The 17466-nt window shown below is 40.5% G+C and overlaps 1 protein-coding gene across 1 annotated transcript in view; it reads left to right on the forward strand.

The window, feature by feature from the left end:
* The first annotated feature begins 444 nt into the window (after positions 1-444).
* LOC149185646 (single myb histone 4-like) overlaps positions 445-17466 on the forward strand; it is a 182086-nt gene continuing 165064 nt past the window's right edge. The window contains exon 1 of the mRNA XM_089410754.1: positions 445-979. Coding sequence (XP_089266880.1) covers positions 830-979 — 150 coding nt within the window. The 5' untranslated portion in view covers positions 445-829. The remainder of the gene's footprint in view (positions 980-17466) is intronic.

The following is a 17466-nucleotide window of genomic DNA, read 5'->3' on the forward strand; positions in this document are numbered from 1 at the left end:
TTACTCGATAAGACAACAGCTAAATTTGACCTCATAACGGCTAGTTTTGACTAAATCATTATTTCAAACATTAAAAAATATAAAATTCAACTTACATAATCATTATTTCAAACATTAAAAAATATAAAATTCAACTTACATAATCATTATTTCAAACATTAAAAAATATAAAATTCAACATACATCATCTGGTGTATATTTATATCTTCTTACTCTAAGATTTAAAATCACGAACTGTGAAAAAAAAACCCAAACCTAACAAATTAATGCATTAATCTAAGACGATTCCAACATTGTACATCTTCAATGATCCAAGGGGAGGTTTGATCCTAGATGCACCCGTTTCTTATCCAATGGTTTTGTCGGGAATCCGTAAAGTGACGCGCATTTTGGGCACGTGACGAAAAACAGCGAGAAGAGCTTAAAATATCTTTCAGCCGCCAAGATGGGAGATTAGAATTAGGGTTGGGGATTGGAGTGTGGGTGTCTGCAAATAAAATAAAGGAAGTAAATTTCTCAGCGCGCGTGCACCGTCGCTAAACATCCCGGGCATATAAAAATATCAGAAGGCGGTGCAGATGCAAAGAGCCAAAAACCCCAAAACCCTTTTCAAGATTGCGTGTCAACCCACTTATTTACTCTTCCCGGTCAGAGATTTATCCATTTTCGCCTCGATTGTCCGAAGGGTGGAGATAGTTTGTTGGAATGATGAAAACCAGCTAAAACAAAGCGCAGGGATTGACAGGATTCGAGCAGTGGTCTCTTGGGGCGGAGTTGATAGAAGAAGAAACCCACCATATACACATACATATATTATATACATAGACACATGGGGGCTCCGAAGCAGAAATGGACTTCCGAAGAGGAGGGAGCTCTCAAAGCAGGTGTTGAGAAGTATGGCACTGGCAAGTGGCGGACCATTCAGAAAGACCCTGAGTTTGGACACTGCCTCGCCGCTCGTTCCAATGTGGATTTGAAGGTACCTTTTCTGCTTCATCTACTTATTAATCTGTCAATGTGTTTTCAAGGGCTTCCAAGGATTGCGATTGCTTCATCTACTTCTTATTAATCTGTCAATGTGTTTTCAACGGCTCCCAAGGATTGCGATTGGGACAAGGAACAACCTTGCTACTGTGCCAAGAATCTCTCCACTATTCTGTTCATTTTGTCTTTCTACTTGTATTTGGTCTTGAGGGGCCTTCTTCATTGTTAGTCACCAACGATCTGGTTTGGACAAATTGAGATGACGTGAGACTAAAATCTTCAAGCCCGCCCACCACCCCACTAAAGAATTCCGAGTTGCCAAGAATCTGACAACTTTTATATGGGGCATATGCGGCCTCTAAGAAATCTTTACTTTTCCGTATCAATGGTAAGGAAAAAGAAAAAAAACCTCTAAACCAGGAGTGCTCCCAAGGGCCCCAATAGTATGATGTTAGGCCAAACGGCATGGAACATCCCAGAAATAAAATATTCACTCTGTAACAGTTCGTGAGTCAAGTTGGAGGTGTCGCAGTGAAGATGATCTGGGTTCCATACTGGAAGGGTCTGCTCCTCATGCTTGTACCAGCTTCTAACAGAGTGGCTGAGGTAACATGCAAGTGTTGGGCGATATTGAGAGAATAGAAGCCCTTAGTCACGACTTTCGTAAAAGGTAATCTATGTGTAGCAAACATATCCTAAATGGAGTATTGTGCCCTCTTCATCCAAGTAAAAGGTGCTTAAATGCCTTAAATACCAGATGCATTTTATTTTTTGGTTTATTAAGCTCTTTTGACTAGAGAAGTTGGAGCTCCTTACAACATCAATTTTACAACATGATGACTTTTGACTACAATTGAGGAATTGGACAAAGTCATACAACACTTGTGCTCGACCTTATCGACAAAGACTGCACAAGCATGGGGAATCCCGTTAATAATATCTGTGATTGAACGATATAATTATGTCGAAGTCACACATGACTTGCAGTTGGCCTCATAAACCAAGATTGGTGTTAGCATGGAGAACATCATCAATAACATCTCTGTTTTAGCAGATAACCAATGTTTATCACATTAACAAAACCTCACACTATGGGAAGACCTGGTCGACCACATTATCATAGAGAGCATGCTAATTGAGTTTTGCACAACTTATCAGTAGACTGCAAATCAAAGTACTTTAGAAAAATTGTAGGCCTTAAGGAGAAGAACATGGGGATGGTCTCAGGTATTTCATATTGACACATGGTTCCCATTCTAGGTGCTATAATTTCAACCTTTACCTCTAGGTACCCCGAATGCTATGTTAAGGTGTTAGGTAAACCTTGTGGGGGTGGAACTTTGGTTAATGGTGTGAAACTTGTCACTACCGTTCATACTCCCCTTTGTTCCAAGCCTAGTGGGCCCTTGAAAATACATGCTAAGTATCCATTTGACTTCTTTTAAGTTATTTATTAATTTTTTTAGTTTTGGGGTGGTTACTTAAGTTTTGTAGAGTGCAAAAATGTAGAGCCCTTGGATGAAATTTCTATATCATGGAACGATTACAATGAGTACAACAAGAATTAGAGATATCATCAAGTTTGAAACAAAAAAGGATCTACCCAAAAGCATATAGGAAGTTACAAGCAATGAATAAAAGTTTGAAGACCATGGTATTGGAATTATAGTTTCCATGTTTGGCTAGATCCAACGTTGCATGAAATGGCCCACCCCCCCTTGGATCAAAACCCATAAACACGACCTGTACGGATCTGCAGGTGATCCACCCCTTCGAAACACATCCCGAAAATTCAGAAATGCGGATCAGGCCGGAAAAGATGATTCCTGGCCTGTCGGAATTGTCTCAACTGATCCGCATTTTGGGGGGCAGATCACTGGTGGATCTGCTGCGGATAAGGGCCGACTTTGGGGAGATCATGATTGGTTCTGTGGGCTGCCGACCGGTTTTGCTGTGCGCCCCACTAAATTGTTTTATTTATTTATTTTTTCTTTTTTTTGTTAACTTGTGGTTGGGGGTGGGTCTAAGTTGGGTTAGGAAAGGGAATGAAGGGATTAAAAGTCTCTTTCTTCTCTCATTTGCTCACTCTTGTATTTTTGGAGAGCTTGCAGAAGAGATGAGAAAGTGAGGAAAGATTTGAGGAGAGATTGGAGGAGTGAAGAAGGAGGAGGAGTAAAGAAGGGCTTCCATCTACAAGAGCTAAAGAGGAAAGTGCAAACCCAAAACTCCTCCATTTTTCTGTCGTTGTTTTTTGTATTTTTCTCCTCCTCCTCCTACTCTTTCCCATTCTTTCTTCTTGCTCATTTAATTCCAGGTTGTCCACCAACTATATTCATATTCCAAGTTGGTGTTCTTTTGGCTTCTACGTATCATTCCACTTTTGGTTTTCATGATGGCAAGGGGGAGTAGGAATAGAAGGGAAGAAGAACAAGACGATAGTGGTCCCCATATGAGTGACTGTTACTTTTAGGATAATAATGGTATGTTCTATGCTTAGAGCAATTTTACTTCAATTTTATTTATTAGCCCAATATCATATCCATTATAGTAATCACATCAACATGATAGTAAAATGCAGATAGAACATAAACAATAACAGTAGAAGACTAGCCAACACAAGAGGACACAAGATATGGCACCAGCCAGGGACAAACCCCAATGCGGGGAAACTCTTGATCAATTCTTCTTATAATTCTCCAAAAGTTCAACAGAGAGAGTACAATTTACAATAATCACTTGCCCAAACTGATCAGTCAAAACAACAGAAACAGAAAGTCCTAACCAGAAAGTCAATGTTGGTCAACAAGGCTGAAATTGACCTCCAAAACAGCTCGGTCAACCTTGGTCAACTCAACCTCCAACAACAATATAATGCAGCCTAAAACAGTCTGAAAATAACCAATCAAATTTGGTCAACAAAATTCAATGCAACAACCTGAATTAGGGTAGTTAAAGCTAGTCAACGCAGTGGTCAAACTGCCTCGATTTTTGTGCCCAGAACAACGACATGCCCAAACATAAGTCTCCCTCACAAAACCGAAGTCAAACAGTGTCAACGTTGGTCAAAGTCAGCCTCCTGAAATTTTGGTCAAATCTGGTCAACATAACAGTGAGAAAAGACAGTTTTCCTTTCGCACGTGTGGAGAGAGAGAGGCCCAGAAATCTGTACCCAATCAAGATGAGAGAGAGAAAGATTAATGAGATGAGATGCCAAAATCCGGAGGAGGCACCTTGTATTTATATGCAACATTGAAGGCTGGAGGAGGCTAATTTGATAGCTGGCCGACCTTGACAATTTGTCCATAATCAAAATAAATTCATAACTTCATTTGAACATGTCAGAATGGGATGATCTTTAGATCAATCCTACAACTCTCGGAAAGAGGAATCCAAGAAAAATATTAGCTGCCTCATAAGAGCTGACCAAAGTGATGTTTGGCCCTAGTTGCCAAATTTAACACTCCCTCTCAATGAGGGAGAACATCACCTGCCAAACTGTCTGAGAATCTGTACCATCCCTGTCACTACACTGCTCTGCTTTGCTGAACCATGAAGAAAGAAGAAATGATAAAGAATGTATCATACCATTCTCTACTGACCCGAAGTCAGTCTCCAACAACAGAGAGTGTGTCATACCACTTTTAACTGACCCGTAGTTAGTTTCCATTGATCCTAGATCAATATCAACATCCTAGCATAGGGAGTATAGTAGTACAGGATACGTCCATCAGTAGTACTATGGTCCCTATCCTCATTTCCCTACTCATTGGCCTGATGAGAGGTACTTCCCATGAGGCCCAGACTGCATGGGTAGGATGTGCCGACAAGAGAAGGTGAACGATTCATCCTGCTCATATGCCATAGGGGAGGGTGAACCACTCAGCTTATGCATATGCCACCATGGGGTATCACAGGGGAAGGTGAACCATTCACCCTGTACATAGCGCACCACTAGGGGAGGGCGAGTCACCTTATGGTCGCTCATCGCTCCAAGAAGTACCCCAAGCCCCTTGGAGCTCTCAGAGCTCACCATCCATCTCATACAAGACCCTCATAAGAGGGTCTCTCCAAGACTCTAAGTTGTTCACAGAAGGTTAAGAATTTGACCTTCCCGAGGGGCTTTTGGAGCCTTATTGCTCCCCGCTGTACCATATCCTAGATAACGTGGTACCGATATCAGTATGCTTGGAGCGATCATGAAACACGGGATTCTCAAAGAGACGAATCCCACTCTGGTTGTCACAGAAGATCACGGTGGTATCCAACACATGTCCAAACAACTCACTAAAGAGATTCCTTAACCATACAGCTTCATAGGAGGCCAAACTAGCATCGATGTATTCAGCCTTAGCGGTGCTTAAAGCAACCAACTTCTGCTTCCTGCTCATCCATGATATTGAAGCAGAACCTAGAGAGAAGCAACATCCTGATGTACTTTTACGATCCACCACACTGCCAGCCCAGTCTGCATCAGAGTAACCATAGAGCCTCACATTCCCGATAGTGTATCTCAGTCCAGAAGTGATTGTGCCTCGGAGATATCTCAAGATATTCTTCGCAGCAATCCAATGTATATGATGACGCTTGACCATAAATTGACTCAATGTGTTCACTGCAAAACATATGTTCGGACGGGAGTTCACCAAGAACATCAAGGCCCCCATGAGTTGACGATACCTAGAAGGATTTCCCAAATTGGCCCTGACAACGCTTCCGCATAACTTATTGAAGTTAAGTTCCATCAGAGTAGTCACGGACTTGCAGTCCACCATCCCAAATCTTTCAAGTAGCTTCATAACATATTTTCCTTGAGAAAGGAAAATCTCCCCTTGATTTTGCCAGACCTCCAACCCTGGGAAGTAATGCATCAGTACTAGGTCCTTCATATCAAATTCTGAAGGCAACTCTCTCTTACATCGATGAATAAGAGGGCCTGCAACTGTCAGAAAGAGATCGTCCACATAGAGTACCAATATGAGAGTTTTATCATTCTCAACCTTAAAGCAAATGTTCGGATCAACTTCACTTCTTGTAAATCCCAGCTTCATCAGATAGCTATCGATCCTCTCATACCAAGCCCAGGGTGCTTGCTTCAACCCATAGAGGGCTTTCTTCAACCTACATACATGTGTCTGACGATCTTGAACTTCAAACCCCTCAGGTTGTTCCACATAGACTTCCTCCTTAAGTGAACCATGCAAGAAGGCAGTCTTGACATCCATTTGGTGTAGATTCCATCCTTGCACGTTAGCAAGGGGTATAATCGAATGGATGGTAGTGTAGCAAGCAATAGGTGCAAATATCTCATCATAATCTACACCTTCCTTTTGAGAGAAGCCTCGAGCAACAAATATGGCCTTGAACTTCTCAACACTTCCATCAACACCATGCTTGATCTTGTAGAGCCATTTAGAGGCGACAACAGATTTGTCCTGGGGTTTAGGGACCACATCTCAGACATCATTCTTCATAATTGACTCGTACTCTTCGTTCATAGCATCCTTCCATACTTGTTGCTTCACAACTTATTCGAATGAGCAAGGTTCAGATTGAATAATGGTGCTCATAGCAGTTAAGTACCCTTAGTACCTATTAGGCTTCTTGCTTTCACGAAATGTCCTCCTCGGTGCAACATGTCTCTCGGCATCTTCGAGAGTTTCCCTCAGCCATGAGGGTCTCCTTTTGGAGGAGGAGGGCTCATGAGGAGGAGGATCAATGGGATCCATCAGTTCTTCAACATCGAGCATTGGCTCATCCTGCGAATCTCCCTGATTTCCTGCATCTGCTTCTTTGTCCTTCCTTGGAATAGGAAGGTTGCTAATCTTCCTTACAGCAGCATCCTCATCGAAGGTGACATCATTACTCAACTCTACTCCTCTTTGACTAGGCACATAGATTCTATATGCATTAGAAGTTTCACTGTAGCCCATAAAAGTTCCTTTCTTCCCAGATGCCTCCAATTTACTTCTCTTTTCTTTCGGCACATGAAAGTATATGGGACTACCAAAAAGTTCTAAAATGAGAAAGATTAGGTTTCTTACTGGTGAAAACTTCTTCGGGAGTTTTGGAGTCCAATGCTTGATGAGAGCATCGATTTTGAATGTACACAGCAATGTTGGCAGCTTCTCCCCATAGGAACTTTGGAAGTCCTTGATCATGAAGCATGGCACAAGTGGCTACTATAATGGAACGATTCTTCCTTTCAGCAACAACATTTTTTTGAGGAGTATATGTAGTGGTAGTCTCCCTCTTAATGCCAACTTCCTTGCAATAATCATTTAATTCATTTGACTCATACCCGGTTCCATTATCGGTCCTCAATATCTTGATCTTCTTCCCTGTTTGATTTTCCACCAAGGCTTTGAAGACACAAAACCATGAGAATATTTCATCCTTATTCAAGAAATATATCCAAGTTTTGCGAGAGAAGTTATCCACAACGACAACATAATATAAATATCTTCCTAATGATGTCACAGGCAACATACCAAATAGATCAAAATGAACCAATTGCAAAATCTCTGTGGTCTTGCTATCACTTGAGGGGAATGGTACCCTTGTATGTTTTCCCTCGGCACATCCCTGATGTACACCTTCATGCTCTATTTTGAATTCGAGCATACCTATAACCATTTTCCTTGCATCGGGTAGAGCCTTATAGTGAAGATGAGCAAACCTCTGGTGCCATAGTTTGGATTGAAGAGATGTGTCGCAAGACATGGCTCCCAGTGGACTTCCTCCAACTTGATATAAACTGTCAACCCTGAATCCAAGAGTAAATGCTTCTGTGAAATTTCTTTTTCACACGTACCTTTCCATCGATGAATGCCACCTTGAATCCTTTGTCTTCCATCGCTGAGATAAACACTAGATTCTTCTTTAGATCAGGTACATATAGTACTCTTTGAATATGAATGGTGTTACCTTGATTCAATTGAAGGGTAACATTCCCAACTCCCTTCACGATATAGGTGGCATTATCTCCAAGGATAATTTCCAAATTTGTATTCTTCTCTATCAGATTTGAAAGAGCTTCCTTGTTCTTGGTGAAGTGCCTTGAGGCACCACTATCAATCAACCGATTTCCCAAAGTACCGAAGGAGAGAGGCAGTAGAGAGGGCACATATAAGATAAAATTCCTTTTGCTTAGAATTTCCAACATTAGATTCATCATACTTGGAGTTTCTTGTTCTTTTAGAAGCCCGATCATTTCCAAGTTGAGTAATGGAAGCATTCCTTTTCCCTTTGTTGTTGAACTTGCTATTCCTTTGATTGTTGTTGTTGCCCTTGAAATGATTGTGATCATCATCATGAGATGTGTCCCTTCTATTTGGACACTCCCTAGCATAGTGACCAAACTTGTTGCAAACAAAGCATCTTCTCTTCCTTCCATTTTTGAATCATGGTCTTCCTTGACTTTGCTTCTTTGAATCTGCATTGTTCTTCCTCTTGGCATGAGCAAAGAATGCAGTAGGCTTATTCCTATTCGAAGGCATCTTCATTTCCATCATCCTTGTTTCTTCTCGAGAACATCTAATCAACAATTCTTCAAAACCTGGAATTCTCGTTATTGAGAATAGAACACATGCCATTCGGGAGGAAGACCTCCAAGGGCAATGAGAGTGGGCTCGTCAGCAATAGTTTCACCAATCGAAAGAAGATTATTTTTGATCTCGGTAATCCTCATGAAGTAGGATTGAATATCGTCACCTTTTCCCTTCTTTATATCCTTCAACTTGTTCTTGAGGAAAATAATTTGATTTGCATTGCTAGATTTGAACATGCCAACCAACCTGTCATATATCTCCTTTGATGTATTCAAATCAGAGATGTAAGCAACTAAGTGCTTATGAATAGAATCCCTGATGATCTTCTTGGCTTTGACTTCACCCTTCTTGTACTTTGTCGTAGTAGCAACCGATACATTTGAAGGAGGTTCCAGAATCTTTCCCTGCACATAATCCATGACATCTTGCTCTTTTAAAGTCAAATCAAGAGACATCTTCCATGCATGATAATCAGACTTATCATGAAGCTTATCATCAGACTTGAAGTAGGATGTGGAGGCCATTGAGACTTGTTCTTGATCAATGATTGCTCCTCTTAGTGATTGCTCTTCACTCTTGCTTGGGCTTTGTCTTCACCTCAGCTCTGATCCCATTTATTTTTGAGGATAACAATGGCATGTTCTATGCTTAGAGCAATTTTACTTCAATTTTCTTTATTAGCCCAATATCATATCTAGTATAGCAATCACATCAACATGATAGTAAAATGTAGATAAAACATAAACAATAACAGTAGAAGATAAGCCAACACAAGAGGACACAAGATATGGCACCAGCTAGGGACAAACCCCAATGTGGGGAAACCCTTGATCAATTCTTTTTATAATTCTTCAAAAGTTCAATAGAGAGAGAGAGAGAGAGTACAATTTACAATATTCACTTGCCCAAACTGATCAGTCAAAACAGCAGAAACAAAAATCCCTAACCAAAAAATCAACGCTAGTCAACATGGTTGAAAATTTGAAATTGACCTCCAAAACAACTTGGTCAACCTTGGTCAACTCGGCCTCCAACAGCAAGATAATGTAGCCCAAAACAATCCGAAAATAACCAGTCAAATCTGGTCAACAAAAGTCAACATAGTAACCTGAATTAGGGCAGTCAACACTGGTAAACACGGGGGTCAAATTGTCTCGGTTTTGTGCCCAGAACAACGATCTGCCCAAACAAAAGTCTCCCTCACAAAACCGAAGTCAAACAGGGTCAACGTTGGTCAAAGTCAGCCTCCTGAAATTTCGGTCAAATCTAGTCAACGCAGCAGCTAGAAAAGACAGTCTTCCTTTCAAACATGTGGAGAGAGAGAGGCCTAGAAATCCGTACCCAATCACGATGAGAGAGAGAAAGATGAATGAGATGAGATGCCAAAATGAGGAGGCACCTTGTATTATATGCAATGTTGAAGGCTAGAGGAGGCTAATTTGATGGCTGGCCGACCTTGGATGATCTTTAGAGCAATCCTACACCTCTCGGAAAGAGGAATCCAAAAAAAATATCAGCGGCCTCATAAGAGCTGTCCAAAGTGATGTTTGGCCCTAGTTGCCAAATTTAACAGTGACCCAATGTATTATGAGGAGGAAGGGTTTGAAGAGGAAGGGGATGAACCTGAAGGGAACACTAAAACACTAGAGGGGAAAGCTGTATTGACACCCTTGTGGAACGATGTGACCAAACTTGAAGGGGGAAAAGGTGGTGGAAGCTACAAATTTTTGTGCCCTCATGGTTGTCATGGAGGAAAACCAAATGGTGGTTCATATACCTGTGTGAGGGGGCATCTTTGTGGGGTGATGAATAGTGATGAGGAAAAAGGTGCCATGGGGATACAAATTTGCCCAAATATTTCAACTGAACAAAGAAGAAAATAAATCCAAATAGAGGAGGTTGCACAACAAAAAAGCAAGAAACAAAAGATTCAATCTGAATCAGTTGCAACCTCTAGATTTGGTAGTTCATCTCCTCATGGTACACCTGCAACCTCTGGAGGTAGAAGAATAGGGGATTTCCTTAATATTGCTAGGAGGGATGATGTGGATGGAAAGATAGTCCGATATTTTTCTGCTTGCGGTGTACCATTCAATGTGCTTTGCTCTCCCTATTGGCTTGATATGGTTAAGGCCATCAATGAAGCCCCAAAAGGATACAAAAGTCCCAACTATGAGAAAGCTAGAATAGTGTTATTAGAAAGAGAAAAGCAAAGGTTCAAAGAGCTTTGATATGTTTTACAAATGAGTGGGTGGATTGTGGGGTATCCATTGTATCAGATGGGTGGACAAATATTAGAAACCAACATTTGGTAAATCTTCTTTGTGTTTCTTCTAGTGGTGTAGTATTTATACATGTCATGACTCCTCCATTAGTGCAACTTCCCAAAACATTGCAGATCTCCTATTGCAATCAATCTGAGATGCTGGTCCTAATAATGTGGTTCAAGTGATCACTTGTAATGTAGCAAGAAAAGTTATTGTGCGTACTCATCCACACATCTTTTGGTATGGTTGCTTAGTGCACACATTGAACCTTTTGATGCATGATATTGTGAAGCATAAAAAATGTGGATGGATTAATGAGCTTTACAAGAGAGGGAATCAACTCATTAAATTTATCACAAGGCATACAAGGGTAAACTACTTTTATGCCATTTACTCCAAGTTGCAGTTGCTTAAACTTGCAAAAACAAGATTTGCAAGTTATTACCTCACCTTTAGGCGTCTAATGAAGGTGAGACAAGCTTTAACTAATATGGTGACCTCTGAATCATGGGAGGAAATTAACAAAGATAGAGATGGGGCTAATGTAGCCAAGCACACTATTCTGGACATGTTATTTTGGTCACAAATTAAATATGTTTTGCAATTCACCAAACCAATTTATTACATGATCAAGTTTGTAGATTCAGATCGGCCAATAATTGGGGAGGTGTATGAGCAAATGGATAGCATGTTGGGGCAGAGTAAAGATATTGTTGAGCCTAGAGATATCACCTTGTACAATTATATTTGTGCAGAGGTGGAAAACCGATGGGATATGCTAAACATTCCATTGCATGCCTTAGCATATGTTCTGACACCTAAATACTATCATCCATCATGGCTTTCAACACCAACACCTAGGGGGCGGGGAGCAGGAGAAAACCACACCTAGATCCAGAGGTTCTAGAGGCTTATATGAGAGCATTGGATAAATTAGTCCCTGATGAGGAGTCTACCATGGTATGGAAACAGTTGAGCAACTATACGCTTAGCACTGGTCCATTTGGGAGCATGCATGCAATTAGAGATCGAGAGACTTTTTCTTCTCTTGAGTGGTGGAACATGCATGGAGGTGCTACTCCACTTCTACAAACTTTGGCATTGCGGGTGCTATCGCAGGTGGTAAACACTTCTTCTGCAGAGAGGTTTTGGAGCTCTTATTCTTTCATCCATGGTCTTAAAAGGAATAGGTTGAGTTTAGATCGGGCAGAGAGCTTGGTTTATGTTCACTACAACTTGCGATTGTTGTCCCATTATTGTAATGATGCAAAGACTAATAAAGGCCTTAAGGTTTGGGATAGAAATCCAGAGGTGCCCAATTTTGGAGGATGGAGTGTTGCGATTAGAGCAATTAGAGGATGCTCTTATCCAAGATGATGATGATCAAGTTGAGATGCCACCCCCATCTGGTACCTTGGTTCATAGGTTCCATGCTTCAATACCAACAACAGGGGCTTCATCTTCATCAATTTTAGTGCCACAACTTCCACATGCACCATCTTCTTCATTGCCATGATGTGGAGGCGCATCACCACGTACTGTTTGTGGTGGAAGGAGGAGAGATTACTAGATATATTCACAATTTACTACTTTTGTCATAGATTAGACTTGTAGGCTTGTTGTGAATTTGACTTTTTTGTCATACTCTTCCTAGTTCAGTGTGTTCTTGAGTCTTGGTGGTGGCCAAGTGGCCTATTTTGTAAACATTATTATTTGAATTTGGACATGACTAATGTTTACAGTTGCTCACTTGCTAGATAAGTTACTTGAATGTTTGATGTTTTTATGATTTATCTTCTAAATGTTTTATCATATACTTAAAAATTTGATGTATGTTTGTAATTGCTAGAATCTGGATGGTTGATGCTCAAATAATTAATCATTGATGTACAATGGAATCATAGATGACATATCTATCTTGATTTATGTAAAAATATGCATGTTTTCATGTCTTCTACAACTAATTTGATATTTGGGATATATATATATATATATATATATATATATATAGTTAGTAGATGCTTCGCTTCCTAGATTTTTGGGAAATGACGCTTCCGAATCCTCGCTTCCAAAAAAGGTCCTTGTTTCGTCTTCGCTTTGTGCAACGTTGGTTGGATCAGACCAAAAAATTTGTAAAATCGTGAATAATTAAGTTCAACTGAATTATTTAGTTAAAATTAGATTTCTTTCGTTCTCAATGATGTTAAAATGTTGAAATTAAATCTCTAATTTCAAGTTGAATTGAATTTCAATTGTTAAATCCCTAAGCTCCTTGGCCATGCCCAGATTGTTGTCCATGGAGGTCAATTTAAGAGGTGTGATTTGTTGACGGATTGTCAAGCATGAATTAGAATGTCAAATTAGTAATAATAACTCACTTTTTTATCCCTCGGGATATGTGAGTGAGGTCGTTGGAGACTCTAATGTATTATTAGATTGTTGGTGTTTGACTCTAAAAGCCTGATGGCCTATCAAAGTCGAGCCTTGAGGTATTTACATTACATCAACATAATATTAGAGCTAGCTGACAACTCATAGAGGGTTTGGTTCACAAAATATGCATTATGACACAAGCCTTGTTTGGGTTGATTCTCCATAGCTCACATTGAGTTTGCAAGCATAGTTTTGATACTCGTTTCTAGGCTTTTTGGTGCCTTTTACCTAATCACAGACTTCCATTTTTCCATTCGAATTTTGACGAGGGCACTTATATTGAAAATGGTAATTACTCCTTGTTTGGGGTTGACCTGCATAGATCTCCTCCATGTTGTTTTGCACAAGCCATTTTTCTCCTTTCTCTTTTCTATACTCTGTAGAGCAAATCCCCAAAATTACTTTTTTGGTAGTATTTTATAGTAGTAATTTGCAAGGTTTTTTAATACATTTTTTCGCCCATTTTAATGATACTCTAATAACATTTAACTTGCGTTGATCTGAAAATGGGTCACTTAGGTTTCTTGTCTAACTTACAAGAACCTCTCCCACTTCCAAAGCTTATTTAATCCCAAGTCTTTATGATTAACCAATGCGGAATTAAATATGTGCTTGAAGTAAGGTGTATGCTTATGTTTATTGTTGATTGTTTATGTGTTTTTAAGCCTATTTGCTTGAACTGATATAACAACAACAAAAGCAGTAATAAAACAACACACATAAGACACAATTTAATTAGGAGTTCACCCAAAACTCTTGGGCTACGTCTCCATGAGTTCTAGTCAACTCAACTAGGCTCTCTGGGATTATGGCAAAGTCCTTTTACAAGATCTTGGCTCAAATCCACTGTTTTACACAGAAACAATGGGTTTAGACACCATTTTATCCTTGGCTCTTGAAGCTCTCGGCTTTGGCTCTCGGCTCTGGCTTTCGGTTCTAGCTCTCTCTGCTTTCTTTGCCTCTGCTTCTTGCTTTGGCTTAGCTTTCTGTGCTCCTGTCTCAGCCCTGCCTGTCCTTGTCTTCTGTCAGTGTGTGGCATTAAAGTCAATCGGCACTGTCTGTTCGTTTCGCCTTCTCGGGCTCTCTGGCTCCCGGCCTTTGTCTGCTCGAATCCCCTTTTGAGCGTTAGAAATCATGGCATAACGTCTTCAGGGAAGGTGGCCACCTGTTTTGCAACGGAAGGGACCATCGGGCCTTTGAAATTCCCAAAAATAGCGTTCTCTGTGTACACAGAGAAATACATTAAAAACACAGGAAAATTCGCCAAACTTCCGTTTATCGGACTTCAAACATCCTTAAATCCGCTCTATAATCCTATCGGGTCTGCCTGTATATCGCTATCGCATATCCACCGTTGATCTGAGTGATCTTGATCCAACGATTGAGATCCATTTTGGGCGGCTCATGTGTATGGGGGTTAACCGCCCGAAAAGGGTGGTTTTCTCTCTTCGGTGCCTGGCCACATGGCAGCCAGTGTATGGGCTCGGGTGGAGCCTGGCCAAAACCACTTACCGCCTACGGCCCACCCGAAATCCTGCTCGTTTCGTGGTTTCCCTTTGTATTTGAAAAATACATTAAAACATTGAAAATCTCGCAAAATGGCTTTATGGCGGACTTGAAATGTTATACATATGCATTCATAAACCCTTTCAGGTCCGGTTTCATCGCATCGGGCACATTTCCTTTGCAATTCATTTATTTGGCGGAAATGCGAAATACAAAGGAAAATGCCATTTTCCGGATTTCAAAATATATAAAATATCGCCTATAACCCTATCGGGTCTAGCTGTCGCAAGCCATATTTGTATCGGCCCCGCTCCTTTGTGTTGCTCTGATGCGATTTTGCGATGCGACATGTCGCAATCGCATATCGCAAAGTCCTGGGGTCTTTCCATATGGCATCGTCGATCCGATCATCGACGATCGGCGTATCGCATGATCGCAATCGCTGAGGCTAGGGTCCCGATATCGCATACGGGCTTGTCTCTGACCCGATTGATCGGATCGGCGGATCGAGGTTTCTTCCGCCTCCGCTTAAGTCCTTCCCTTTGCCTTTCTTCGATGCGACTTCTCTTTATAGGGTTTTTTTGCCCATTTTAGGGGATTTTTCCTCTTTTTCCAAAGAACAAAGGGCAACTTCTTTTGGTGATCACTTCTGCATCCTAAGTCCATTTTTGCCCATTCAAGTTGCAGTAGATTCAGAATGAAAAGATCTCTGCAATGGGGGCTATTTCCAAGAACTTCTTGGACTTTCATTTTCCTCTGTGAGGAACACTTAGACTTAGGAGTCTATCCAAAATCCATTTTGGATCATGCGTAGTATTATGCCATTTGCTAGATAACTCTTTAACTCAACAACATTGCCTTTGGAGGATATTCCCTCTTTATGGGCAGAGTGCAAATAAGGTCTTTCCAAATTGCAGTGGTAGATCTAGTAGAATGATTGGTGCAAGTCGATCTTGAAAAGAAAACCTTGAAACAACTTGTTTTAGAATTGAGGCATCCTCCTCCAAGTGAAATGTTAGCATTGCAATGTGCGCTCTTTTAGACATCAAGAACAACTAAGGTACAATGTCCTAGGGTAATTTTGCCCTTAGGGTTTTACTTGGACTAGGGGTTTTAATGAATCAGCAGCAGAACATATTCATTTGTTTATATATAACAGTGAGTATTCATTTAGGAAGTACATGATTATAAAAGACTTTCAAAAACAATACAACCCTTTAACAAACGTCCGAACAGTAAATTCCTCCACAGTACAATTCTGATTGTAATTATTTAACACTCCACTGTAATATTATATTATCCAATTTTACTGTTGATATACTAGTTATGACTCACTCCCTAATGCCCAGCAGAAACAGTACACATTAGATAACTCACTATCTAATATTCATTAGCAATTCTGTTATACTGGTATTGCCCTAACTGGGTTGGGTATATGACTGCTCTGACAGACTTCCTTTCTAGACCCGCTCATTTATTGTTCACTTCTCTGATCAGACTTCTCTGCCCTGACTGGCCTGCTTTTCCTGTTTATGATTCGCTGACAAAAATCGTGACTTGAAGCCCTCGATCCTGTGGCCTTGTCTGGATTTTTCCTCAGTTGCTGGTTGTATCACAGAAACATGGGATCTTTTCTGTCTATAAACGTGACCTATGCTGCTTAAACAGAATTTGTTGCCCTGAATAAACCACAGAAAACCCACAGAGAGTCTTGCTGCTTCATTTTCTTCAATAAGACCTTTGGTGACCAGACAAACCACAGAAAATCCACCTCCTTGCTTTGCTCAAACCATATCAAAGATGCTCCATGATAATATGCTGTAAGTTGAGAAAAGAGTGGAGATTAGCTAGGGTGGAATCTTTCACCACTGAAACTAATCAAAAGAGAAGATTAGCTAGGGTGGGATCACCACTGAAACTAATCAAGAAGAAGGGGTCTTAAAACCCTCAGAGCCTCAGGGTAAAAGAAAACAATGATAAACCAATCCAAATTGATGATGCCAAATTGACTCCAACTCTCCTATATTTATAGATCCCATCACGGGCTCCTAAATGTGAGGGGTTGTGAATGCAACCCTTAATTTTGGGCTTTTTTGCCCCAGTGTAGCTAACATTTGCCTAATGTTGCCCAAACATCGTTAAAATTAGGTTTTCCCCCCTTTATCAAGAGAATAGCCTACAGGGTTGGATAGGTTGTTTCGTCCTCCTTTAATCAATAAGTTGGAGAGGACATTACAGTCCCCCTTCCCTAAATTGCTTGCTATGAAGCAATTGCAAATTGGGATGCTGCAAAATTAGTCCTCCATTTTCTTGAATGAGGACCTCTCAATTGATATATATTCCTTCCTTTGATCACTTCCAAGTTCCAACCCATCCATCTTCATTTAAGACAAATGATGTAATAGTGCGTGGTTTTTCTCCATATTCACTGCCGCCATCAATATTTGCAACTACAAAAACTGCCCATAAATGCCTTGAAATGATCAAGTGACCAACACTGGAATTTGGGGTGATGCTGATGTTAAAATCCCCATAACCATACAATAGAGCCAGATGAGGAACATCTTTCTTACTGAACATTGGTATCTGAGTTTCATCCTTGTTGGTTATGAAAACCTGTTTAGCCTTAAATTCTATCTGCTCAAGGTTTGGAACAACAGTCCCTTCAAAAACTACTAAGCCAGGTTTTTCCACATCTAGGTTGCATTGATAGATAATGCGAGGGGTCA

The sequence above is a fragment of the Pinus tabuliformis genome, chromosome 3_1, assembly GCF_031772625.1.
Source record: "Pinus tabuliformis cultivar Carrire ecotype Pingquan chromosome 3_1, CPIR1, whole genome shotgun sequence".
Classification (NCBI taxonomy): domain Eukaryota; kingdom Viridiplantae; phylum Streptophyta; class Pinopsida; order Pinales; family Pinaceae; genus Pinus; species Pinus tabuliformis.